This window comes from Mustelus asterias, chromosome 8 (assembly GCF_964213995.1).
Source record: "Mustelus asterias chromosome 8, sMusAst1.hap1.1, whole genome shotgun sequence".
NCBI lineage: Eukaryota > Metazoa > Chordata > Chondrichthyes > Carcharhiniformes > Triakidae > Mustelus > Mustelus asterias.
In genome coordinates, this window is record NC_135808.1 from 115,842 (window position 1) to 142,839 (window position 26,998).

Consider the following 26,998-nt stretch of genomic DNA (forward strand, 5'->3'; position numbering starts at 1 on the left):
TTACACACACGAGCCACAGCACCTTCGAGACAGGGTTTGGGGCTGGCCAAATAGAATTCTCTTTTTAAAGATGATGAAAGGTTTCAATCGGGTACACATTACAAGGTGTTTCCATTTGTGTAGGTGTCCAAATCCCGGGACTCGTACACAAAAGACAGTCGCGAACAGATTCGATAGGTAACTTGAGAGGAGCTTTCTTTACCCAGAGAGCAGGGAGAATGTGGAACTTTAGCAGAGGGAACTGTTGGTGCATTTCAGAGGAGGTGAGGGGAGTATAGGAGGGATGGCGAGGAGGCTTGTGTGGATAAGTGCCACAGAGCAGTTAGGCTAAATAGAAAGTTTCTGGGTGGTAAATTCCACGCTGTGGTGTCTGGGACTGCTGCTGATTGCTGTACAGGAGGATCGGTGTACTGTGCGCATGCAGAACTAGATTCCCCAATCCACTGCACTGACAGGGACCGATCTCCGCGGCCCACCTCCAGCAACTGCTCAGTTCCAACATGGGGGTGTGCAACACCCAGGCTTGCACCACACTGACCCCCTCTCCCCCCGAAAACTTGACCTCCTCTTGGGAAATAAGGAAGGGCAGGTGACAGAAGTGGTAGTGAGGGATCACTTTGGGACCAGTGACCATAATTCTATTAGTTTTAAGATAGCTACGGAGAATGATAGGTCTGGCCCAAAAGTTGAAATTCTAAATTGGGGCAAGGCCAATTTTGATGGTATCAGGCAGGAACTGTCAAAAGTTAATTGGGGGAGTCTGTGGGAAGGCAAAGGGACGTCTGGTAAGTGGGAGACTTTCATAATTGTGTTAACCAGGGTAAGTACATTCCTTTTAGAGTGAAGGGCAAGGCTGGTGGAACCCTGGATGACTCGGGATATTGAGGCCCTGGTCAAGAAGAAGGAGGCACAGGACATGGGTAGGCAGCTGGGATCAAGTGAATCCCTTGAAGAGTATAGAGGGTTTAGGAGTAAAGTTAAGAGAGAAATCAGGAGGGCAAAAAGGGGACACGAGATTGTTTTGGCAGATAAGGCAAAAGAGAATCCAAAGAGCTTCTACAAATACATAAAGGCCAAAAGAGTAACTAGGGAGAGAGTAGGGCCTCTTAGGATCAACAAGGTCATTTATGTGCAGATCCACAAGAGATGGGCGAGATACTAAATGGATATTTCTCATCAGTATTTACTGTTGAGAAAAGCATGGATGTTAGGGAACTTGGGGAAATAAATAGTGATGTCTTGAGGAGTGTACATAAAACAGAGAAGGTGGTGCTAGAAATCTTAAAGTGCATCAAGGTAGATAAATCCCCAGGACCTGATGAAGTGTATCCCAGGACATTGTGAGAGGCTAGGGAGGAAATTGCGGCTCCCCTGGCAGAGATATTTGAATCATCGATAGTCACAAGTGAGGTGCCTGAAGATTGGAGAGTGGCAAATGTTGTGCCTTTGTTTAAAAAGGGCTGCAGGGAAAAGCCTGGGAACTACAGCCCGGTGAGCCTCACATCTGTGGTGGGTAAGTTGTTAGAAGGTATTTTGAGAGACAGGATCTACAGGCATTTAGAGACGCAAGGACTGATTTAGGACAGTCAGCGTGGCTTTGTGAGTGGAAAATCATGTCTCACAAATTTGATTCGAGTTTTTTGAAGGGGTAACCAAGGAGGTAGATGAGGGCAGTGCAGTTGATGTTGTCTACATGGACTTTAGCAAGGCCTTTGACAAGGTACCGCATGGTAGGTTGTTGCATAAAGTTAAATCTCACAGGATCCAAGGTGAGGTAGCTAAATGGATAGAAAACTGGCTTGATGACAGAATAAGAAGTTTAACAACACCGGGTTAAAGTCCAACAGGTTTATTTGGTAGCAAAAGCCACACAAGCTTTCGGAGCCCCAAGCTCCTTCTTCAGGTGAGTGATGTCATCACTTGATGACAGAAGCCAGAGGGTGGTTGTAGAGAGTTGTTTTTCAAACTGGAGGCCTGTGACCAGCGGTGTGCCTCAGGGATCGGTTCTGGGCCCACTGTTATTTGTCATTTATATTAATGATTTGGATGAGAATATAGGAGGCATGGTTAGTAAGTTTGCAGCTGACACTAAGATTGGTGGCATAGTGGACACTGAAGAAAGTTATCTTGGATTGCAACGGGATCTTGATCAATTGGGCCAGTGAGCTGACGAATGGCAGATGGAATTTAATTTAGATAAATGCGAGGTGATGCATTTTGGTAGATTGAACCAGGACAAGACTTACTCAGTTAATGGTATGGCGTTGGGGAGAGTTACAGAACAAAGAGATCGAGGGGTACATGTTCATAGCTCCTTGAAAGTGGAGTCACAGGTGGACAGAGTGGTGAAGAAGGCATTCGGCATACTTGGTTTCATCGGTCAGAACATTGAATACAGGAGTTGGGACGTCTTGTTGAAGTTGTACAAGACATTGGTAAGGCCACACTTGGAATACTGTGTACAGTTCTAGTCACCCTATTATAGAAAGGATTTATTAAACTAGAAAGAGTGCAGAAAAGATTTACTAGGATGCTACTGGGACTTGATGGTTTGAGTTATAAGGAGAAGCTGGATAGACTGGGACTTTTTTCTCTGGAGCGTAGGAGGCTGAGGGGTGATCTTATAGAGGTCTATAAAATAATGAGGGGCACAGATCAGCGAGATAGTCAAGATCTTTTCCCAAAGGTAGGGGAGTCTAAAACTAGAGGGCATAGGTTTAAGGTGAGAGAGGAGAGATACAAAAGTGTCCAGAGGGGCAATTTTTTCACACACAGGGTGGAGAGTATCTGGAACGAGCTACCAGAGGTAGTAGTAGAGGCAGGTACAATTTTGTCTTTTTAAAAGCGTTTAGACAGTTACATGGGTAAGATTGGTATAGAGGGATATGGGCCAAATGCGGACACTGGAATTAGCTTAGGGGTTTAAAAAAAGGGGGCGGCATGGACAAGTTGGGCCGAAGGGCCTGCTTCCATGCTGTAAACCTCTATGACTCTACCTCTATGACAGCATCTCCCCCAGGACCACCCCACCACCCTATCCCCTGAATCCCTCACATTCAGCATGGCTAATCCCCCAACACTCGGTATCTTTGAACACTAAGAGGACAATTTAGCATGGCAAATCCACCTAACAAGCACGTCTTTGGATACTAAGGGACAATTCTCCAAACTCCATGGCCTGGGGCTCGGCTCCTCCCTCTGCGACTGCATCCTAGACTTCCTAATCCACAAACTGCAATCAGTAAGGATCGGCAACAACACCACCACCACGATCATCCTCAACACTGGTGCTCCACAAGGCTGCGTTCTCAGCCCCCTACTATACTCATTATACACCCATAACTGTGTGACCAAATTCCCCTCCAACTCCATTTTCAAGTTTGCTGACGACACCACCGTAGTGGGTCGGATCTCAAACCATGATGAGACAGAGTACAGGAATGAGATAGAGAATCTGGTGAACAGGTGCGGCAACAATAATCTCTACCTCAATGTCAACAAAACGAAGGGGATTGTCATCAACTATGGGAAGTGTAAAGGAGAACAATGGGGGCGAAGTAAAAATGGTCGAGAGCTTCACGTGTCCAGATCACCAACAACCTGTCCTGGTTCCCCCCATGCCGACACTATAGTTAAGAAAGCCCCACCAACGCCTCTACTTTCTCAGAAGACTAAGGAAATTTGGCATGTCAGCTACAACTCTCACCAACTTTTACAGATGTACCATAGAAATCATAGAATCCCTACAGTGCAGAAGGAGGCCATTCGGCCCATCGAGTCTGCACCAACAACAATCCGACCTAGGCCCTATTCCCGTAACCCCATATATTTACCCCGCTAATCCCTTTAACCTACACATCTTTGGACACGAAGGGGCAATTTGCCATGGCCAATCCACGTAACCTGCACATCTTTGAATTGTGGGAGGAAACCGGAGCACTCAGAGGAAGCCCACGCATAGACAGGGAGAATGTGCAAACTCCACACAGACAGTGACCCAAGCCGGGAATTGAACCCAGGTCCCTGGAGCTGTGAGACAGCAGCAGTGCTAACCACTGTGTGCTGAAATAAAGTATTCTATCTGGCTGTATCACAGCTTGGTATGGCTCCAGCTCTGTCCAAGAAACTACAAAGGGTTGTGAAGGTAGTCACGAAAACCAGCCTCCCATCCATTGACTTTGTCTACACTTCCCACTGCCTCGGAAAAGCACCCCGGACATTCTCTCTTCCACCTTCTTTTATTGAGAAAAAGATGCAAAAGTCTGAGGTCACGTACCAACCGACTCAAGAGCTGCTTCTTCCCTGCTGCTGTCAGACTTTTGAATGGACCTACCTCACATTAAGCTGATCTTTCTCTACACCCTAGCTATGACTGTAACACTACATTCTGCACCCTCTCCTTTCCTTCTCTATGAACGGTATAGCGCACAAGAAACAATATTTTTCATTGTATACTAATACATGTGGCAATAAAAAAATCAAATCAAAAATTTAGCATGGTCAATCCACCTAACCTGCGCATCTTTGGATACTAAGTGGCAATTGAGCACGGTCAATGCACCTAATCCGCACGTCTTTCAGACTGTGGGAGGAAACCGGAGCACCCGGAGGAAACCCACGCAGACACAGGGAGAACGTGCAAACTCCACTCAGTCACCCAAGGTCAGAATTGAACCTGGGTCCCTGGCGCTGTGAGGCAGCAGTGCTAACCTGGCATGGTAGCACAATTGTTAGCACTGCTGTCTCACAGCGCTAGGGACCCAGGTTTGATTCCTGGCTTGGGTCATTGTCTGTGCGGTGGGGGTGCCCAGCCTGCTGGCTGTTTCCGGTTTGAGTTACAGGTTGAAGGGCGGAAGGCCGCAGATGTGCCACTAAATCAGCTCTACAGCAAATCCCTTTCGCGTGTGGGGAGGAGGAGAGCGAGCGAGAGAGAGACAGAAGAGATGAGGACTGGGTATAGTCAGGTTAAAATGCCCTCATTTACAGCAATGTTGACTGCTGTTTCCTAGGTGGCACCTGAAGTACAAATAGCGCTGCGGACTCTTCCCATCAATCTTTCCACTCACTTGCTGGCCGGCACTGGGGCAAAACAGAAACCCAGCGGCCTTCCCAACCTGCCTCGGTATTAACCAGACAAGATTTCTGCCTCATGTCGGTAGGTAGGGCGGCACGGTGGCCAGCACTGCTACTTCACAGCGTCAGGGAGCCGGGTTCAATTCCCGGCTTGGGTCACTGTGCGGAGTTTGCACGTTCTCCCCGTTCTGCATGGGTTTGCTCCGGGTGCTCCGGTTTCCTCTCACAGTTTAGCACGGTCAATGCACCTAACCAGCACGTCAGGTACAATGACCGTGCTAAATTCTCCCTCAGTGTACCCGAACAGGCACCGGAGTGTGGCGACTGGGGGATCTGATGTTGCTATTGTATCAATCAGCTGTGATCTGTTCACAGAAACTTCATTGTAGTGTTGACGTCAGGCAACTTCAGACAATAAGACATAGGAGCAGAATTAGGCCACTCGGCCCATCGAGTCTGCTCCACCATTCAATCATGGCTGATATTTTTCTCATCCCCATTCTCCTGCCTTTTCCCCATAAAACCCGATCCCCTTAATCAAGAACCTATCTATCTCTGTCTTAAAGACACTCAATGACCTGGCCTCCACAGCCTCCTCTGTGGTAATGAGTTCCACAGATTCACCACTCTCTGGCTGAAGAAATTCCTCCTCATCTCTGTTTTAAAGGATCGTCCCTTTGAGGCTGTGCCCTCGAGTTCTAGTCTCTCCCACTGGTGGAAACATCCTCTCCACGTCCACTCTATCCAGGCCTCTCAGTATTCTGTACGTTTCAATTGGAACAGCAGGGCAGACCTGAGGGGATGAATGGCCAGGTCTGCTCCTTGTTTGGATACTCCTTTAAAACACATACAGATCTCAGCTTCATGGCTTCACCTTCCCGTCAAACAGCCTGGGGATATTTGTGTCTTCCCATACAAAAAGAGCCCTGTTTGCTGCTTACAAATATTTTGCTGCAATTATGCAAACAGTGCTATGCAGTACCCAAATCACTTTGCTTTAAACAAGTGAGGCAGTGAGTCATCCTGCTCTGGGACAGGGTGAGGTCGCTTCACAATCAATCCTAAAGGGGAGGGGGAAAAGAGGGGAAGGTATTGGTGGGAGATGACTCTGTGGCCCCAGGCCAGTACCCACCGCTGGGGGTGGTGCTGCCCCTTATTCCAGTTTTAAACTTTATTTATTAGTGTCACAGGTAAGGCTTACATTAACACTGCAATGAAGTTACTGTGAAAATCCCCTAGTCGCCACACTCCAGCGCCTGTTCGGGTTACACTCAGGGAGAATTTAGCATGGCCAATGCACCCTAACCAGCATGTCTTTCGGAGGTGGGAGGAAACCGGGGCACCCGGAGGAAACCCACGCAGACACGGGGAGGACGTGCGGACTCCGCACAGACAGTGACCCAAGCCGGGAATCGAACCCGGGTCCCTGGGCAGGATGAACCCAGGGGTGGCACAATGGTTGGCACTGCTGCCTCAGTGCCACGGACCCGGGTTCAATTCCCAGCTTGAGTCACTGTCTCTGTGGAGTTTGCACATTCTCCCCATATCTGCGTAGGTTTCCTCCGGGTGCTCCGGTTTCCTCCCACAGTCCAAAAGACGTGCTGGTTAGGGTGCATTGGCCGTGATAAATTCTCCCTCAGTGTCCCCGGACAGGCGCCGGAGTGTGGCGATTTTCGCAGAAACTTCATTGCGGTGTTAATGGAAGCCTACTTGTGACACTAATAAATAAACTTTAAAACTTTAAGCTGGTGCTGTGGGGCAGCAGTGCTAACCACTGTGCCACCCTGTCCATTCCACAAGGAGCTCACGCACAGGCCATCAATGCGTAAGCAACTGCTTTGGAGCCCGTTTGGGAACAAAGAGAGAGAGAGAGCAAGACTCAAGGGATATAGAACATAGAAAGCCACAGCACAAACAGGCCCTTCGGCCCACAAGTTGCGCCGATCACATCCCCACCTCTAGGCCTATCTATAGCCCTCAATCCCATTAAATCCCATGTACTCATCCAGAAGTCTCTTAAAAGACCCCAACGAGTTTGCCTCCACCACCACCGACGTCAGCCGATTCCACTCACCCACCACCCTCTGAGTGAAAAACTTACCCCTGACATCTCCTCTGTACCTACCCCCCAGCACCTTAAACCTGTGTCCTCTCGTAGCAACCATTTCAGCCCTTGGAAATAGCCTCTGAGAGTCTACCCTATCCAGACCTCTCAACATCTTGTAAACCTCTATCAGGTCACCTCTCATCCTTCGTCTCTCCAGGGAGAAGAGACCAAGCTCCCTCAACCTATCCTCATAAGGCATGCCCCCCAATCCAGGCAACATCCTTGTAAATCTCCTCTGCACCCTTTCAATGGCTTCAACATCTTTCCTGTAATGAGGTGACCAGAACTGCGCGCAGTACTCCAAGTGGGGTCTAACCAGGGTCCTATAAAGCTGCAGCATTATCTCCCGACTCCTAAACTCAATACCTCGATTAATGAAGGCCAGTACGCCGTACGCCTTCTTGACCGCATCCTCCACCTGCGAGGCCGATTTAAGAGTCCTATGGACCCGGACCCCAAGGTCCTTCTGATCCTCTACACTGCTAAGAATGGTACCCTTCATATTATACTGCTGCTTCATCCCATTGGATCTGCCAAAATGGATCACCACACACTTATCTGGGTTGAAGTCCATCTGCCACTTCTCCGCCCAGTCTTGCATTCTATCTATGTCTCGCTGCAACTTCTGACATCCCTCCAAACTATCCACAACACCACCTACCTTGGTGTCGTCAGCAAACTTACCAACCCATCCCTCCACTTCCTCATCCAGGTCATTTATGAAAATGACAAACAGCAAGGGTCCCAGAACAGATCCCTGGGGCACTCCACTGGTCACTGACCTCCATGCAGAGAAAGACCCCTCCACAGCCACTCTCTGCCTTCTGCAGGCAAGCCAGTTCTGGATCCACAAGGCAACAGCCCCTTGGATCCCATGCCCTCTCACTTTCTCAAGAAGTCTTGCATGGGGGACCTTATCGAACGCCTTGCTGAAGTCCATATAGACCACATCCACCGCTCTTCCTTCGTCAATGTGTTTGGTCACATTTTCAAAGAACTCAACCAGGCTCGTAAGGCACGACCTGCCCTTGACAAAGCCGTGCTGACTACTTTTGATCATACTAAACTTCTCTAGATGATCATAAATCCTGTCTCTCAGGATCCTCTCCATCAACTTACCAACCACTGAGGTTAGACTCACCGGTCGGTAATTTCCCGGGCTGTCCCTGTTCCCTTTCTTGAATATAGGGACCACATCTGCAATCCTCCAATCCTCCGGAACCTCTCCCGTCTCCATCGACGATGCAAAGATCATCGCCAAAGGCTCCGCAATCTCCTCCCTCGCCTCCCACAGTAACCTGGGGTACATCCCATCCGGTCCCGGCGACTTACCAACCTTGATGCCATTCAATAGTTCCAACACATCCTCTTTCTTTATGTCCACATGCTCGATCCTTTCTGTCCACCGCAAACCAGCAGTACAACCACCCAGATCCCTTTCCACCGTGAATACCGAGGTAAAGTATTCATTAAGCAGCTCCGCCATTTCTAACGGTTCCGCACAAACTTTTCTCCCTTCACCTTTTAAGGGTCCTATGCCTTCACATCTCATCCTTTTACTCTTGACATATTTGTAGAAAGCCTTGGGATTCTCCTTAATCTTACCCGCCAAGGCCTTCTCATGACCCCTTCTCGCTCTCCTAATTTCCTTCTTAAGATCCTTCCTACATCCCGTATACTCCTCTAAATCCTTAACACCTCCTAGCTCTCTGAACCTTCTGTACGCCTCTCTTTTCTTATTCACCAGGTTCATCACAACCTTCGTGCACCACGGTTCCCGTACCCTACCAACACCCCCCTGTCGTGTCGTAGAGGGACCAGGGCAGGGAGTGGATAGGCACAGGGAAGCAGTTGCAGCAATAGATTCTTTTAACACAGTGTTTTTCAAGCAGGTATCTCCCCCCCCCGCCCGCCTCTATCTGAAGGGCTCCCAGTGCAGTTCACGTCTAGTGTGGAATCCGCCTTTAAAAAGAGGCTGTTCTTCCTCTCATGCTTTTGTTCAACAGTGCTTGACTTACAGCTGGAGGGAGTTGGAATTTCGGCAGCTGAGACAGGCTGCTGAAATATTGTGTTTTTTTTAAATGTGAGGGGTTCGGCAGGTGGCCCGATTCCTCTGTTCACACCGGATTTATCAGGCATCAGCAACTCTGGGATATACAAACTAGCAAGAACCTGTCTTACCACTCAACTGCCGAATGATTCATGGCGAGGTTTCCAGCACATAATAGGCAGGTAGATTTTTCGAGTGTTGATTTTAACCCCCACCACACACCACTCAGCTCTGCCTAAACATTAGAAAGCTCATTCAGTCACACCCAGACACCACTCAATAACATTGTCACGCTCCCCGGCTCTCACTGAGATTCACTCAAATAGTCCCAGGGATAGGGGGGAAGGAACTTCAGTCATTCGCAGAGCTGCGTGGACATTGGGTCAAAGAGAGAAATATTGGCAGCGGGGGGTTGGGGATGGTGGCTAAATGTTTAGTCAAAAGGATGGGCTGTAATGAGAGGGGACGTGCGCACATGAGCAAGCGAGGGCGAGCCAGAGGGAGAGGGGGAGCGGGGCTGAGTTTAGGGAATTGCAGAGCTAAAGGTACAGCCGTCACTGGTGAAAGGAAGGCAGGCCATTTGGCCCTGCTCTGCCCTGCAATCACCAGGCAAGACTGTTCTCTTCCTGTGGGGGAGCACTTCAGCAGTCACGGGCATTCAGCCGTGGATCTTCAGCTAAGCGTTCTCCAAGGCGGCCTTCACAACACACGACAGCGCAGAGTCGCTGAGCAGAAACTGATAGCCAAGTTCCGCACACATGAGGACGGCCTAAACCGGGATGTTGGATTTATGTCACATTATCAGTAACCCCCACAGCTTGCCTCCTGGACTTGCGGGCTATCCTGTCTGGAGACAATACACATCTCTTTAACCTGTGCTTAATGCTCCCTCCACCCACATTGTCTGTATCTTTAAGATCTGGTTGGCTGTAGGGATTCACATTCTAATCAGTATTCTGTAACTTGATTTTGTGTCTCTGTGCCCTGTTTGAGAGCAGATTTCCACTCCATCTGACGAAGGAGCAGCTCTCCGAAAGCTTATGGTATTTGCTACCAAATAAACCTGTTGGACTTTAACCTGATGTTGTTAAAACTCTTACTGTGCAATCCCACTACCATAGAATCATAGACCACTGGCTTGATTCTCCGCCTCAGTCTTTCCCCGCACTGTCCCACAGTCAGGCTGGAGAGAAGCAGCGAGATATCGGGAGATGGGGGTGGGAATGGGGAATTCCAGTATAAAATTGGGAATATTAAACGTGGGGTCATGTGGAACTAGGAGCCTATGCAGGCCAATGCGGGTGTGGATGACAGGCAAGCAGGACTCCTCTGTGAGGGCAAACGCAGAGGCCAAGACATCACTGCAGGTGACAGTGAAAAAGAAAGCACGGTAGCACAGTGGTCAGCACTGCTGCTTCACAGCTCCAGGGACCTGGGTTCGATTCCCGGCTCGGGTCACTGTCTGTGTGGAGTTTGCACATTCTCCTCGTGTCTGCATGGGTTTCCTCCGGGTGCTCCGGTTTCCACCCACAGTCCAAAGATGTGCGGGTTAGGTTGATTGGCCATGCTAAAAATTGCACCTTAGTGTCCTGGGATGCATAGATTAGAGGGATTAGCGGGTAAAATGTGTAGGGATATGGGGGTAGGGCCTGGGTGGGATTGTGGTCGGTGCAGACTCGATGGGCCGAATGGCCTCTTTCTGTACTGTAGGGCTTCTATGATTTCTAAAGACTGAGACCTTGACAGAAGGATGTTGAGGCAGGGGGCAGCTTAAAAAGAAACACAAGTCAGGAGACTGTTTTCCCATTGCGCGTGTAACTCCAGCTCTGGTCACGTGAGCTGAGGGCTTCTGCCTCCAACACTAGCCAGGTAGCTTTGTGTATTCCTGTTATTCCCGACCTTTCCTCACCAGCACCTTTGCAGTGGAATACAGCCACTCGGACCAATCACACCGGCCGGTAGTATGGGCAGCGCTGACATCCTCTCTCTAACTCTGTTTGCTTCTTTCAGCCTTGGAGGCCTGTCCTTCAAAACCACCGCAGGCAGTGAATTCCAGACACCCACCACCCTCTGGGTGAATCCTCATGCCCTCTCTAACCCTCCTCAAATCTGTGCCCCCCCCCCCCCCGCCGGCCTCACTGCTCAGGGAGAAAACAGGTCTTTCCCGTCTCCCCACCTCCATTAATTTGCCCCCCAGCCTCTGAGGGAAAGTAAGCCAGGCCTATCCAATCTCCCCTCGCGGCTGCAATTTTCTCACCCTGGCACCATTCTTGTGAACCCCCTCTGCACACTCTGTCTCTCCACAGTAATTCTGTCCTCCCTGTAACATGGTACCAGAATCGTAGACAAAATTCCAGCTATGGTCTCACCAGCATTTTACACATTTCCAACATGACCGTTCTGCTTTTGTCTTCAACACCTCGCCCAGTAAAGGAAAACATTCCAGATGCTTTCTTGTCCAGCTGTCCTTCAGGAAGCTGTGGACATGCTCTCCAAGGTCTCCCTCTCCCGCTCCCACTATCTCCCCGTTTACGGAGTATTCCCCTTGCTTCATTTTGCTTTCCCGAATGCATTCCCTCACTCTTCTGCAGATTAAATTCCATTTGCCACTTCCCTGCCCACTCAGCCAAACCTTTGCTATCATTCTGGAGTTGACAGCTGTCCTCCTCATGAACTCAGCCAATTACTGTGTCATCTGCAAATTCCCCAATCATGCCTCCCACATTTCAGCCTAAATCATTAACACACAGAACAAACAGTAAGAGCCCTAACACTGAGCCCCACGGAATAAACACCACCAGGAACTGACTTCCTTTCATAAAAAACACCCAGTAACCATTACCCTTTGTTACCTGTCGCTGAGCCAATTTTCTAGCATCATAAAATCCTGCAGTGCAGAGAGACCATTCCATCCATCGAGTCTGCACCGATAACAATCCCACCCAGACCCTATCCCCATAACCCCACCTGCTAATCCCCCTAACACTAAGGAGTAATTTATCATGGCCAATCCACCTAACCCGCACACCTTTGCACTGTGGGAGGAAACCCATGCAGACACGGGGAGAACATGCAGACTCCGCACAGACTGTCACCCGAGGCCGGAATCAAACCCAGGTCCCTGATTTGATTTATTATTGCCACATGAACATCATGAAAAGTACTGTTTCTTGCGCGCTATACAGACAAAACATAGCGTTCATAGAGAAGGAAATGAGAGTGCACAGAATGTAGTGTTACAGTCATAGCTAGGGTGTAGAGAAAGATCAACTTAATGCAAGGTAGGTCCATTCAAAAGTCTGACAGTCTTGAGTCACTGTGAGGCAGCAGTGCTAACCACTGGGCCACTGTTGATCCAATCTGCCATCTCCCCCTCTGTATCCCACCAGATCTCACTTGTCTGACCAGCCTGCCATGTGGGAACTTGTCAAATGCCTTACTGAAATCCACGTGGACAACATCTACTGCACTATTCCACACATTCACCACCCTCTGGGTGAAGACATTTCTCCTCACCTCAGTTCTAAAAGGTTTACCCCTTATCCTCAAACTATGACCCCTAGTTCTGGATTCCCCCGCCACTGGGGACATTCTTTCTGAATCTACCGTGTCTAACCCTGTTAGAATTTTATAAGTTTCTATGAGATCCCCTCTCACTCTTCCAAACTCCAGTGAATCTAATCCTCACCGACTGGAAACATGAACTTGTTTCTCTCTCCACAGATGCTGCCCACTCAGTTTTTCCAGCATCTGCAGTATTTTGCTTCTATCTGAGGGACACAATTCCTTTGGTGATTTAAAGGATGTCAGTCCTTCTGCTCTCAGTGTATTTCATATTCTCCCACCAAATCAAATGTCTGTATCATTCCTCTCCTTACAGAATGTGGGGATTAGGTTCATTGGCCATGCTAAATTCACCCTAGTTTTGGGGGGATTAACAGGGTAAATGCATGAGGTTATGGGAATAGGGCCTGGTTGGGATTGTGGTCATGCAGGCTCCATGGGCCGAATGGCCTCCTTCTGTACTGTAGGGATTCGATGATCAGGAGATCCTCAATTCCAGATATTTTTTACTGAATTAAAATTCCACTATCTGCCGTGGTGGGATTCGAACCCAGGTCCCCAGAACATTAGCTGAGTTTCTGGATTGAGGCGACACAGTGGTCAGCACTGCTGTCTCACAGCCCCAGGGACCCGGGTTCAACTCTGCCTCGGGTCACTGTGTGGAGTTTGCACGTTCTCCCCGTGTCTCCTCCCACAGTCTAAAGATGTGCGGGTTAGGTTGATTGGCCATGATAAATTTGCCCCTTTGTGTCAGGGGGATTAGGAGGATAAATATGTGGGGTTACAGGTGCAGCATGTGTTACAGAATTTTGAGAGAAAGGAACTATGATCTCTCAACTTACTAGGGAAATATTATAAATTAATTGGCAAGATGGAAAATTGATTAGAGAAAATTCAAGGTTGAGCTAATAATTTGAGTAGTTTGGTATTTCAGTATGTTTGTGTGGTCTGGTTACTTGTCGAATGTAGGTGGTTGTTGTTGCATTAGATTGAGAGCAGGAGTTGTTAAAGCCTTTGCTTTGTTCTTCTGGAGTATTCATTGCGGGCAATAAATGCAATGCTTTACACTGTGGTTTAACTTCAAAGGGGCTGAGGAAGTGTTAAAATTTAAGTATAAGATTTCTTGAATTTACTTGCGTTTTTGAGTTTAATTACAGTTTGGAAGAAAGAAGAATGAAGGCGACCGTCTTAATCAATTTTCTGTATTTTCTTTAAATGTTTTATTTTCATCAGAGTTTAAAATGTTGAGTTTGAATGAAAGAGGACGTGCTGTGGAATTAATTTGGAAGCTTGTGTGTGTGTGTGTGTGTCTGTGTGTGTGTGTCTGTGTGTGTGTGTCTGTGTGTGTGTGTCTGTGTGTGTCTGTGTGTGTCTGTGTGTCTGTGTGTGTGTGTCTGTGTGTGTGTGTGTGTCTGTGTGTGTGTGTGTGTGTGTGTGTGTGTGTGTGTGTGTGTGTGTGTCTGTGCGTGTGTGTCTGTGTGTGTGTCTGTGTGTGTGTCTGTGTGTGTGTCTGTGTGTGTGTCTGTGTGTGTGTCTGTGTGTGTGTCTGTGTGTGTGTCTGTGTGTGTGTGTCTGTGTGTGTGTGTCTGTGTGTGTGTGTCTGTGTGTGTGTGTGTCTGTGTGTGTGTGTCTGTGTCTGTGTGTGTGTGTCTGTGTGTGTGTGTGTGTGTCTGTGTGTGTGTGTGTCTGTGTGTGTGTGTCTGTGTGTGTCTGTGTGTGTGTGTCTGTGTGTGTGTGTCTGTGTGTGTGTGTCTGTGTGTGTGTGTCTGTGTGTGTGTGTGTGTGTGTGTGTGTGTGTGTCTGTGTGTGTGTCTGTGTGTCTGTGTGTGTGTGTCTGTGTGTGTGTGTCTGTGTGTCTGTGTGTGTGTGTCTGTGTGTGTGTGTCTGTGTGTGTGTGTCTGTGTGTGTGTGTCTGTGTGTGTGTGTCTGTGTGTGTGTGTCTGTGTGTGTGTGTGTGTCTGTGTGTGTGTGTGTGTCTGTGTGTGTGTGTGTGTCTGTGTGTGTGTGTCTGTGTGTGTGTCTGTGTGTGTGTGTCTGTGTGTGTGTCTGTGTGTGTGTGTCTGTGTGTGTGTGTCTGTGTGTGTGTGTCTGTGTGTGTGTGTGTCTGTGTGTGTGTGTCTGTGTGTGTTTAATAAAGTGGTTGTGTCGATGTTTTTGTTGATGTTTGAAATATTGGTTGTACTAATAAGACATCTACTCGTGGTCATTTGTCCATCGTATAAGGGTTAAAACAGAGTGTGCGGCAGATAAGAGTCAACACGGGGATAGGGCCTGGGTGGGACTGTGGTCGGTGCAGACTCAATGGGCCGAATGGCCTCCTTCTGCACTGTAGGAATTCTATGATAATCTAACGATAATACCACTAGGCCATCGCCTCCCTGAACTCCACAAAAGCTGCAGTGCCTCAGACCTCTCCCTTGTAGACGATATCTGTACTGGCCTATCGAGGGCGGGTCACCAGTCTGCCCCAGTGGGACGTCTCAGTGGACACGGCACTGCTCTGGCTTCAAGCGACTGTCCTGACCAATTCTCAACAAAGGAAACAAGATTGAGTGGGCAAGTCTACACACGCAGGAGCTTGACTTCTCAAGCTGTCTTGCTCCATTTGTCTCAGTGAGGGGCAGTACTCCCTTCCCACCTCCTACCCACAGGGACTGTGGTGCAGGGAGAGAGAGAGAGAGGCCGACAAATATTCTCTTGGCTTACTTCCCAATTCAGACGTAATGCTAGCAACACGTTGCCAATGACAGGCTCCAAGGAGGTCCCACCCAGAACATTAACCCATTGTCCCCATCAAGCTTTCCACTGCAGTCTCCAGCCTTGGTTACCAATGTTTGTTTTTCCTTTATTCAGAGTTGCACAGAGCAGAGGGAGCCCATCGAGCCAGCACTGTCAATAACTACCACGAAAGCTGCGCTGATCCTATTTTCCTGCACTTGTCCCATATTCTTTGACGTTAGGATATTTCAAGTGCCCATCCAAATACTTCTTAAAGGTTGTAAGGTTTCTTGTGCCCACTACCCTCCCAGACAGTGCATTCCAGATTCCCACCACCCTATTGCAGGAAGGATATTATTAAACTAGAAAGAGTGCAGAAGAGATTTACTAGGAATGCTACTGGAAGTTGATGGTTTGAGTTAAAAGGAGAGGCTGGACAGACAGACTTTTTTCTCTGGAGCGTAGGAGGCTGAGGGGTGATCTTAGAGGTCTATAAAATAATGAGGGGCATGGATCAGCTAGATAGTCAATATCTTTTCCCAAAGGTAGGGGAGTCTAAACCTAGAGGGCAAAGGTTTAAGGTGAGAGGGGAGAGATACGAAAGTATCCAGAGGGGCAATTTTTTCACACAGAGGGTGGTGAGTGTCTGGAACAAGCTGCCAGAGGTAGTAGTAGAGGCGGGTACAATTTTGTCTTTTAAAACGCATTTAGATAGTTACATGGGTACAATGGGTAGAGAGGGACATGGGCCAAATGTGGGCAATTGGGACTAGCTTAGTGGTTTAAAAAAAAGGGGCGGCATGGACAAGTTGGGCCGAAGGGCCTGTTTCCATGGTGTAAACCTCTCTGACTCTGAGTGGAAAAGTTTCTCAAATCCTCTCTGAATCTCCTGCCCCTCACTCTAAAACTCTGCCCCCTCATGATTGACCCCTCAACCAAAGGGAACAGCTGCTCGCTACTCTGTCCATATCCCTCAATGTTATAAACCTCAATCATGTCCCCACCTCCCCCCCCAGCCCTCTGTACATTCAATGAAAAAGCTCCTCGTGTCTTAACCGGAAGGCCTCCCTCTCAAGTGGACCTACCATCTGTGCAATCCCTCGGTTGGTGAGGATGTAGCGGGCGTGGATCAGTCCGTACAGCATCTCGGCCGCCTGCTCGATCAGGTCGCTCTGGTTCGGATTGTCTTCCAGCTCCTCATCTGGGAACAGGAACATTCGAGAAGTCAGAGAGGGTGGCGGAAGCACAGCGGCCCGCCAAAGCAAACAGCCCTCTACTCTCAGCGGAGCAGGACGTACACAGAAACATTCATGTTTACGCCCAGCCAGTTTGAACAAGCATACAAGTTCCCCAAATCCCAATCCAGTCAAAACCGTGTTGGTGACAAATTAACCCCACCAGGAAAGCCTGAATAGGGCTGGACTGTCATCTCCCACCATCCAGAAAAGAGAAGGGAGCCTAACTGCTCGAGGTCCAAAAAAGGTCTACAACAGAGACGACAAGAGAGAGGTTTCCACTTGTTGAGGGAGAGTGGGAGCCAAAGCTCTGGGGCTACCAATGTAAGATGGTCGCTAATAAAACCAACAGGGATTTCAAGAATTCCCCTACAGTGCAGAGTGGGTGCGGTGAACCGTACGTGACACCAGTTCGTCAGTGAAGGAAGAAACCAAATGCAGTCTTTATTTGGAATATATTTATTCACGAGCAAGATGTTACAGGTGTACATCTCCCGACTCCATTCTACTCCCATGTGTGTATCGTTTCATGTGTGATTTATTATTGTTACGTATTGGGATACAGTGAAAAGTATTGTTTCTTGCGCGCTATACAGACAAAACATACCGTTCAGAGAAGGAAAGGAGAGAGTGCAGAATGTAGTGTTACAGTCATAGCTAGGGTGTAGAGAAAGATCAACTTAATGCGAGGTAGGTCCATTCAAAAGTCTGACTGCAGCAGGGAAGAAGCTGCTCTTGAGTCGGTTGGTACGTGTCCTCAGACTTTTGTATCTTTTACCCGAAGGAAGAAGGTGGAAGAGAGAATGTCCGGGGTGCGTGGGGTCCTTAATTATGCGGCTGCTTTGCCGAGGCAGTGGGAAGTGTAGACAGAGTCAATGGATGGGAGGCTGGTTTGCGTGATGGATTGGGCTACATTCATGACCCTTTATATGCACTCAAACAACATTCAATCAATGCCCTCCTCTGGTTGGACTCGATTAGCATCAATTCGCACAACTAACAGACACATTCATAGATAAACAACAGGGGAGGGGGGAGGAAGTAGAGATGGAGTGAGGTGGAGGGGCTCATGGGAAGCACAGTTGAGCCGAATGTTGCAAAACCTGACAGACGGAGCGAGGTATCCGAGTGGGACGGTTCAGATTCAGTGCTCCCAGATTCCCCGCACAGAACAGTGAGAGCCGCACGCTCGGCTCAGAGGAACTGGCTGGCCACTGGTGGAATTCGGGGCTACACCCAGACGGCACGTTGTGTGGTGAAGCGTGCTGCTTTGAGACAGTGAAACATTGCCGCACGCACGGCTATCTGTGTATCTGGGACACACACGCTCCACTCTCAATCACACAGCACAGTTACCTGTGCGTGTTACTTCCTTAACTGCATTGCGTGCTGGCTTTTTATACACATTAGGTTCTTCAGGAAGTTTTTAAACATTTGGGGCATGAAAGCTAGGACGGTGGCACAGTGGTTAGCACTGCTGCCTCGCAGCCCCAGGGACCCAGGTTCAATTCCGGCCTTGGGTCACTGTCTGTGCGGAGTCTGCATGTTCTCCCCGTGTCTGCATGGGTTTCCTCCGGGTGCCCCGGTTTCCTCCCACAGTCCAAAGATGTGTGGGTTAGGTGGATTGGCCATGCCGAAGTGTCAGGGGAAGTAGCTCGGGTGAATGCATGGAGTTATGGGGATAAGCCCGGGTTGGATTGCGATTGGTGCAGGCTCGATGGGCCGAATGGCCTCCTTCTGCACTGTAGGGATTCTGTTCGTGCGAGGGTACATCAGCCTTGCTGGCAATGCCAGCAGTTGTTACCCATTTTCTATTGTCAGGGGGAGAGAGAGAGAGAGAGGGGCATATTGGCAATATCACTGGACTCTCGTAACCCAGAGGCCCAGGCTAATGCTCTGGGGGTGACACGGGTTCAAATCCCACCATGGTAGCTGGGGGGGAATTTAAATTCAATCAATAAATAAACCTGCAATTATAAAGTTTGTCCCAGCGATGGCGAGCTTGACGTCTACCAGTCAGCTCAAGCGATGGGTGACAAGTGCCAAGCTCCCAACGATGCCCATGACCACACTTTCACCTGGCAAGGCCCTTGAACGGAGTGGTTAGAGCTGGGTCATTTCAGAGGGCAGCTCAGAATTGACCACATTTTCTGGAGACAGGCCAGACCGGGCAAGGACGGCAGACTTCCTTTCCTAAAGGAGACATGCGTGGGCTTCTACAACAATCAGTGACGGGTTTCACAGTCATTAACACGGAGCAGCTTTCAATTCCAGCTTTAATTAACCGCATCTAAATTTCACCAGCTGCTGTGGTGGGAAATGTTGTGGGAGTGCGAGCGTACGTCCCCCCCTCCCCAGAGGGTTATCCTGGGCCCCTGCATTATTCATTCAGTGATATTAACACCGAATCCTCGCATCACTGGCTTCCTGAGCAAATACTTGGCTGCACATTGCCCCCACAAAGCAGAAGGAAGGTAGGAGCAAGGTGAGGGAGAGAGGCTGGCACCACAGAACAGCAGCATGACAAAGAAAACCATCAAACCACACACAACGGTGGGAAGGACTGGCCGATCCCTCAAATGAGGCACATCGTCACTGGGGAGGGGGCAATAAAAACTCCCCCTGCTCAAACGGCTGATGAGAGTGTTACTTTTTCACATTGGGGGAGAGGGGGGGGGACAGGGGAGAGGGGGGGGGGGACAGGGGAGAGGGGGGGGGGGACAGGGGAGAGGGGGGGGGGACAGGGGAGAGGGGGGGGGGGGACAGGGGAGAGGGGGGGGGGGACAGGGGAGAGGGGGGGGGGGACAGGGGAGAGGGGGGGGGGGACAGGGGAGAGGGGGGGGGGGACAGGGGAGAGGGGGGGGGGGACAGGGGAGAGGGGGGGGGGGACAGGGGAGAGGGGGGGGGGGACAGGGGAGAGGTGGGGGGGGACAGGGGAGAGGGGGGGGGGGACAGGGGAGAGGGGGGGGGGGACAGGGGAGAGGGGGGGGGGACAGGGGAGAGGGGGGGGGGACAGGGGAGAGGGGGGGGGGACAGGGGAGAGGGGGGGGGGGACAGGGGAGAGGGGGGGGGGACAGGGGAGAGGGGGGGGACACGGGAGAGGGGGGGGACACGGGAGAGGGGGGGGACACGGGAGAGGGGGGGGACACGGGAGAGGGGGGGACACGGGAGAGGGGGGGGACACGGGAGAGGGGGGGGACACGGGAGAGGGGGGGGACACGGGAGAGGGGGGGGACACGGGAGAGGGGGGGGACACGGGAGAGGGGGGGGACACGGGAGAGGGGGGGGACACGGGAGAGGGGGGGGACACGGGAGAGGGGGGGGACACGGGAGAGGGGGGGGACACGGGAGAGGGGGGGGACACGGGAGAGGGGGGGGACACGGGAGAGGGGGGGGACACGGGAGAGGGGGGGGACACGGGAGAGGGGGGGGACACGGGAGAGGGGGGGGACACGGGAGAGGGGGGGGACACGGGAGAGGGGGGGGACACGGGAGAGGGGGGGGACACGGGAGAGGGGGGGGACACGGGAGAGGGGGGGGACACGGGAGAGGGGGGGGACACGGGAGAGGGGGGGGACACGGGAGAGGGGGGGGACACGGGAGAGGGGGGGGACACGGGAGAGGGGGGGGACACGGGAGAGGGGGGGGACACGGGAGGGACACGGGAGAGGGGGGGGACACGGGAGGGGACACGGGAGAGGGGGGGGACACGGGAGAGGGGGGGGACACGGGAGAGGGGGGGGACACGGGAGAGGGGGGGGGACACGGGAGAGGGGGGGGACACGGGAGAGGGGGGGGACACGGGAGAGGGGGGGGACACGGGAGAGGGGGGGGACACGGGAGAGGGGGGGGGACACGGGAGAGGGGGGGGACACGGGAGAGGGGGGGGACACGGGAGAGGGGGGGGACACGGGAGAGGGGGGGGACACGGGAGAGGGGGGGGACACGGGAGAGGGGGGGGACACGGGAGAGGGGGGGGACACGGGAGAGGGGGGGGACACGGGAGAGGGGGGGGACACGGGAGAGGGGGGGGACACGGGAGAGGGGGGGGACACGGGAGAGGGGGGGGACACGGGAGAGGGGGGGGACACGGGAGGGGGGGGGACACGGGAGAGGGGGGGGACACGGGAGAGGGGGGGGACACGGGAGAGGGGGGGGACACGGGAGAGGGGGGGGACACGGGAGAGGGGGGGGACACGGGAGAGGGGGGGGACACGGGAGAGGGGGGGGACACGGGAGAGGGGGGGGACACGGGAGAGGGGGGGGACACGGGAGAGGGGGGGGACACGGGAGAGGGGGGGACACGGGAGAGGGGGGGACACGGGAGAGGGGGGGACACGGGAGAGGGGGGGACACGGGAGAGGGGGGGACACGGGAGAGGGGGGGACACGGGAGAGGGGGGGACACGGGAGAGGGGGGGACACGGGAGAGGGGGGGACACGGGAGAGGGGGGGACACGGGAGAGGGGGGGACACGGGAGAGGGGGGGACACGGGAGAGGGGGGGACACGGGAGAGGGGGGGACACGGGAGAGGGGGGGACACGGGAGAGGGGGGGACACGGGAGAGGGGGGGACACGGGAGAGGGGGGGACACGGGAGAGGGGGGGACACGGGAGAGGGGGGGACACGGGAGAGGGGGGGACACGGGAGAGGGGGGGACACGGGAGAGGGGGGGACACGGGAGAGGGGGGGACACGGGAGAGGGGGGGACACGGGAGAGGGGGGGACACGGGAGAGGGGGGGACACGGGAGAGGGGGGGACACGGGAGAGGGGGGGACACGGGAGAGGGGGGGACACGGGAGAGGGGGGGGACACGGGAGAGGGGGGGACACGGGAGAGGGGGGGACACGGGAGAGGGGGGGACACGGGAGAGGGGGGGACACGGGAGAGGGGGGGACACGGGAGAGGGGGGGACACGGGAGAGGGGGGGACACGGGAGAGGGGGGGACACGGGAGAGGGGGGGACACGGGAGAGGGGGGGACACGGGAGAGGGGGGGACACGGGAGAGGGGGGGACACGGGAGAGGGGGGGACACGGGAGAGGGGGGGACACGGGAGAGGGGGGGACACGGGAGAGGGGGGGACACGGGAGAGGGGGGGACACGGGAGAGGGGGGGACACGGGAGAGGGGGGGACACGGGAGAGGGGGGGACACGGGAGAGGGGGGGACACGGGAGAGGGGGGGACACGGGAGAGGGGGGGACACGGGAGAGGGGGGGACACGGGAGAGGGGGGGACACGGGAGAGGGGGGGACACGGGAGAGGGGGGGACACGGGAGAGGGGGGGACACGGGAGAGGGGGGGACACGGGAGAGGGGGGGACACGGGAGAGGGGGGGACACGGGAGAGCCAAGCTGTGCTCCAGCTCTGCTGTTCCCAGGCAGAGGAGACACACAGCAGGACGCTGGAACGTGTCACACTGAGAGGTGGCAGTTCGGAGCTCAGTAAACACACTGCAGCCAACTGCACCACCTCCTGGTGGAAGAGCAATCTGCAGCCGGCACAGAGATTGGCCGAGTTGCATACAATAGCTACAATCTCCAGAACAATATGGATGGGTTGGTGGAGTGGGCGGGAGAGAGGCAGATGGATTTTAACACAGAGAAGTGTGAGGTCATGCATTTAGGGAGGTCTAACAGTTATAGGGAACCCACAACAAATGGAAATACACTCAGAGGGGGAAAATTTGGTGTACAAGCACACAGGTCCCTCAAGGCAATAGACAGGGCGCAATGGCACAGTGGTTAGCACTGCCGCCTCACAGCGCCAGGGACCCGGGTTCGATTCCAGCCTCAGGTCACTGTCTGTGTGGAGTCTGCTCATTCTCCCAGTGTCTGCGTGGGTTTCCTCCGAGTGCTCCGGTTTCCCCCCACAGTCCCAAAGACATGCAGGTGAGGTGCATTGGCCATACTAAATTCTCCCTCAGTGTACCCGAACAGGCGGCAGAGTGTGGCAACTAGGGGATTTTCACAGGAGCTTCATTGCAGTGTTAATGTCAGCCGATTGTGACATTGACAAATAAATAAACTTTAAAAATACTGAATGCTCTCCTTCACTGGCAGAGGATTAGAATATAAGTCAGGATATAATGTTGGAATTGTATAAAACACTGGTGAGGCCACAACTGGAGTATTGTGCGCAGTTCTGGTCACCATATTGCAGTAACTGCTCTGGAGAGAGTTCAGAGGAGGTTTACAAGAATGCTGCCAGGATGAGACATGTAGCTGTGAGCAGAGATTGGATTGGTTCGGGTTATTTTCCTTGGAATAAAGGCGGCTGAGGGGTGACCTGACAGGTGTACAAAATTCTGAGGGGAAGAGAGATAGAGCAGACAGGATAAAACCGTTTCCCTCAGTGGAGAATTCTAGAACCAGGTTCTCGGAATCTGCCGTACTTAATCACTGGACGTGCTTGTCCCTGGAGTTTGGGAAAGAGGGTGCAGTGTCTTCCCCGGCATTTCTTCAAGAAGCAATGGGGCTCAGCCTCGCATGTCTAGTCAACAAGGCATCTTACCACACCCCCCCTAACTCTTACCGTCCACAGAGGGGCTGGAGTGACAGTGGCAAGGCAGGGACCTCGGGGGTCAGGGCTACGAGTGACCACAGGAAGGGAACTGTTCCACACTGCCACACAACCCCACATCAAATGTCAACGTCACAACGTACCAGGCTCGAGGTCCAGAATCATATCCAAGGCTTGGCGATAGTGGGGCACCTGTTCATTCAGTCCTGTCAGGTTGAACTTGTCCTGAATGTAATCTTCGTCCACCTGGGTTGGAGAAACAAGAGGAGTGAGCAGACGGCACACACACAGCTGGCAGGCTGGGAACGGCCACCCACAACTAACCAGTGATCCAAGACCCACTAAATATGCCAGTGAGAAAATCAACCTCGATATTGGGCAGCACAGTGCCACCGTGATTAGCACTGCTGCCTCACAGCGCCAGGGACCCGGGTTCAATTCCTGGCTTGGGTCCATGTCTGCGTGGGTTTCCTCCCACACTTCAAAGATGCGAGAGTTGGTTTGTTTGGTCATGTTAAATTGCCCCTTAGTGTCCAAAGATGTGCAGCTTCGGTGGATTGGCCATGCTAAATTGCTCCTTGTTGTAATGCGTTTTGGAAGGTCTATTACAGATGGGAAATATACAGTAAATGGCAGAACCCTTCAGAGTATTGATAGGCAGAGGGATTTGGGTGTACAGGTACACAGGTCACTGAAAGTGGCAATGCAGGTGGAGAAGGTAGTCAAGAAGGCATACGGCATGCTTGCCTTCATCGGCTGGGGCACTGAGTTTAAAAATTGGCAAGTCATGTTGCAGCTTTATAGAACCTTAGTTAGGCCGCACTTGGAATATAGTGTTCAATTCTGGTCGCCACACTACCAGAAGGATGTGGAGGCTTTGGAGAGGGTACAGAAAAGATTTACCAGGATGTTGCCTGGTATGGAGGGCATTAGCTATGAGGAGAGGTTGGAGAAACTTGGTTTGTTCTCACTGGAGTGACGGAGGTTGAGGGATGACCTGATAGAAGTCTACAAGATTATGAGGGGCATGGACAGAGTGGACAGTCAGAAGCTTTTTCCCAGGGTGGAAGAGTCAATTACTAGGGGGCACAGGTTTAAAGGAGATGTATGAGGCAAGTCTTTTTTTTTTACACAGAGGGTGGTGGGTCCTGGAACTCGTTGCTGAGAAAGGTAGTGGAAGCAGATACGATAGTGACTTTTAAGGGGCGTCTTGACGAATACATGAATAGGATGGGAATAGAGGGATATGGTCCCCGGAAGGGTAGAGGGTTTTAGTTCAGTCGGGGCAGCATGGTCAGTGCAGGCTTGGAGGGCCAAAGGGCCTGTTCCTGTGCTGTAATTTGTTTTGTTGTCAGGGGGATTAGCAGAGTAAATACGTGGGGTTGCAGGGATAGACTTGGGTGGGATTGTCGCCAGTGCAGGCTCGATGGGCCGAATGGCCACCTCCTGCACTGTCAGGATCCTATGAAACACAAAAAGCCTTCAGTGGCCTTTAGTTAGAAATGAACTCCTGAGCTTTCTTTGGGGAGAGAGTTTGCCAGGTTTCATGATCCTTTGGTTTCCCGATATTGCCTTTGAATGGCCTTGCTTCAATTTCAGGATTTTAATCTGCCCCTCCTCCCAGCCCTGATGCCACCCAGAGTGCTCCCTCGGATAAGCTCAGGTCCTGAGAGGAAGATTCTTGGACAGGTGGCGAGTTACAGCCCTCGGTCAGGAACTCACCTCACAGAAGAACTCGTTGCCCCGCAGGCCACAGAACCAGGATATCCACGACACTTCCTCCGAGCTGCTCATCTTTGTATCTTCTGGAAGAGAAGGAGAGTGAGTGAGTGACCTGGAAAGCCAAAGCCCCTCCCTCGTGGCTCCCAACCCCCCCACACCAGCTCGTCTCTATCCCAACCCCCCCACACCAGCTCGTCTCTATCCCCCCCCTCCACAACAGCTCGTCTCTATCCCCCCTCCCCCCCCAACACCAGCTCGTCTCTATCCCCAACCCCCACACCAGCTCGTCTCTATCCCCCTCCCCCCAACACCAGCTCGTCTCTATCCCCAACCCCCACACCAGCTCGTCTCTATCCCCCCTCCCCCCCAACACCAGCTCGTCTCTATCCCAACCCCCCCCACACCAGCTCGTCTCTATCCCACCCCCCCCCACACCAGCTCGTCTCTATCCCAACCCCCCCCACACCAGCTCGTCTCTATCCCAACCCCCCCACACCAGCTCGTCTCTATCCCCAACCCCCCCCACACCAGCTCGTCTCTATCCCCAACCCCCCCCACACCAGCTCGTCTCTATCCCAACCCCCACACAGCTCGTCTCCATCCCCAACCCCCACACCAGCTCGTGTTCTAACCCCAACCCCCACACCAGCTCGTCTCTATCCCCCCTCCCCCCCACACCAGCTCGTCTCTATCCCCAACCCCCACACCAGCTCGTCTCTATCCCAACCCCCACACCAGCTCGTCTCTATCCCCCCTCCCCCCCAACACCAGCTCGTCTCTATCCCCAACCCCCACACCAGCTCGTCTCTATCCCAACCCCCCCCACACCAGCTCGTCTCTATCCCCAATCCCCCCCACACCAGCTCGTCTCTATCCCAACCCCCCCACCCCAGCTCGTCTCTATCCCAACCCCCACACCAGCTCGTCTCTATCCCCCCTCCCCCCCAACACCAGCTCGTCTCTATCCCAACCCCCCTCACACCAGCTCGTCTCTATCCCCAACCCCCCCCACACCAGCTCGTCTCTATCCCAACCCCCCCACACCAGCTCGTCTCTATCCCAACCCCCCCCACCCAGCTCGTCTCTATCCCAACCCCCACACCAGCTCGTCTCTATCCCCCCACCCCAGCTCGTCTCTATCCCAACCCCCCCCACACCAGCTCGTCTCTATCCCCCCACCCCAGCTCGTCTCTATCCCAACCCCCCCCACACCAGCTCGTCTCTATCCCAACCCCCCCACACCAGCTCGTCTCTATCCCAACCCCCCCCACCCCAGCTCGTCTCTATCCCAACCCCCCCACCCCAGCTCGTCTCTATCCCCCCTCCACACCAGCTCGTCTCTATCCCCCCACCCACACCAGCTCGTCTCTATCCCAACCCCCCCACCCCCAGCTCGTCTCTATCCCAACCCCCCACACCAGCTCGTCTCTATCCCCCCACCCCAGCTCGTCTCTATCCCAACCCCCCCCACACCAGCTCGTCTCTATCCCAACCCCCCCCCACACCAGCTCGTCTCTATCCCAACCCCCCCCCACACCAGCTCGTCTCTATCCCAACCCCCCCCCACCCCAGCTCGTCTCTATCCCAACCCCCCCCCACCCCAGCTCGTCTCTATCCCAACCCCCCCACCCCAGCTCGTCTCTATCCCAACCCCCACACCAGCTCGTCTCTATCCCCCCACCCCAGCTCGTCTCTATCCCAACCCCCCCCACACCAGCTCTTCTCTATCCCCCCCCGCAACACCAGCTTGTCTCTATCCACCCCCCCCCCGGAAATCCTCCTCCTCCGGGCCTCAAACTGCTGTTTGTTATTCTTCCCTCGCCTCTGTCTCGAGAGGCCCCTCTGCACACGTGGAGTCATCAAATCGCTACAGTGCAGGAGGCAGCTATTCCACCCATCGAGTCTGCACCGACCACAATCCCACCCAGACCCTATCCCCATAACCCCACCTATTTACCCTGCCAATCCCCTGACACTCGGGGCAATTTAGCACGGCCAATCCACCC

General features: G+C 53.0%; 1 protein-coding gene across 1 annotated transcript in view; it reads right to left on the minus strand.

Annotated features, from left to right (window-relative positions):
- Window positions 1–26,998, minus strand: part of csnk2b (casein kinase 2, beta polypeptide) — a 296,247-nt gene that overhangs the window by 14,650 nt on the left and 254,599 nt on the right. Inside the window, exons 2-4 of the mRNA XM_078217235.1 lie at window positions 24,993–25,076; window positions 23,414–23,516; window positions 16,598–16,713 (exon numbers count right to left, since the gene is read on the minus strand). Coding sequence (XP_078073361.1) covers window positions 16,598–16,713; window positions 23,414–23,516; window positions 24,993–25,064 — 291 coding nt within the window. The 5' untranslated portion in view covers window positions 25,065–25,076. The remainder of the gene's footprint in view (window positions 1–16,597; window positions 16,714–23,413; window positions 23,517–24,992; window positions 25,077–26,998) is intronic.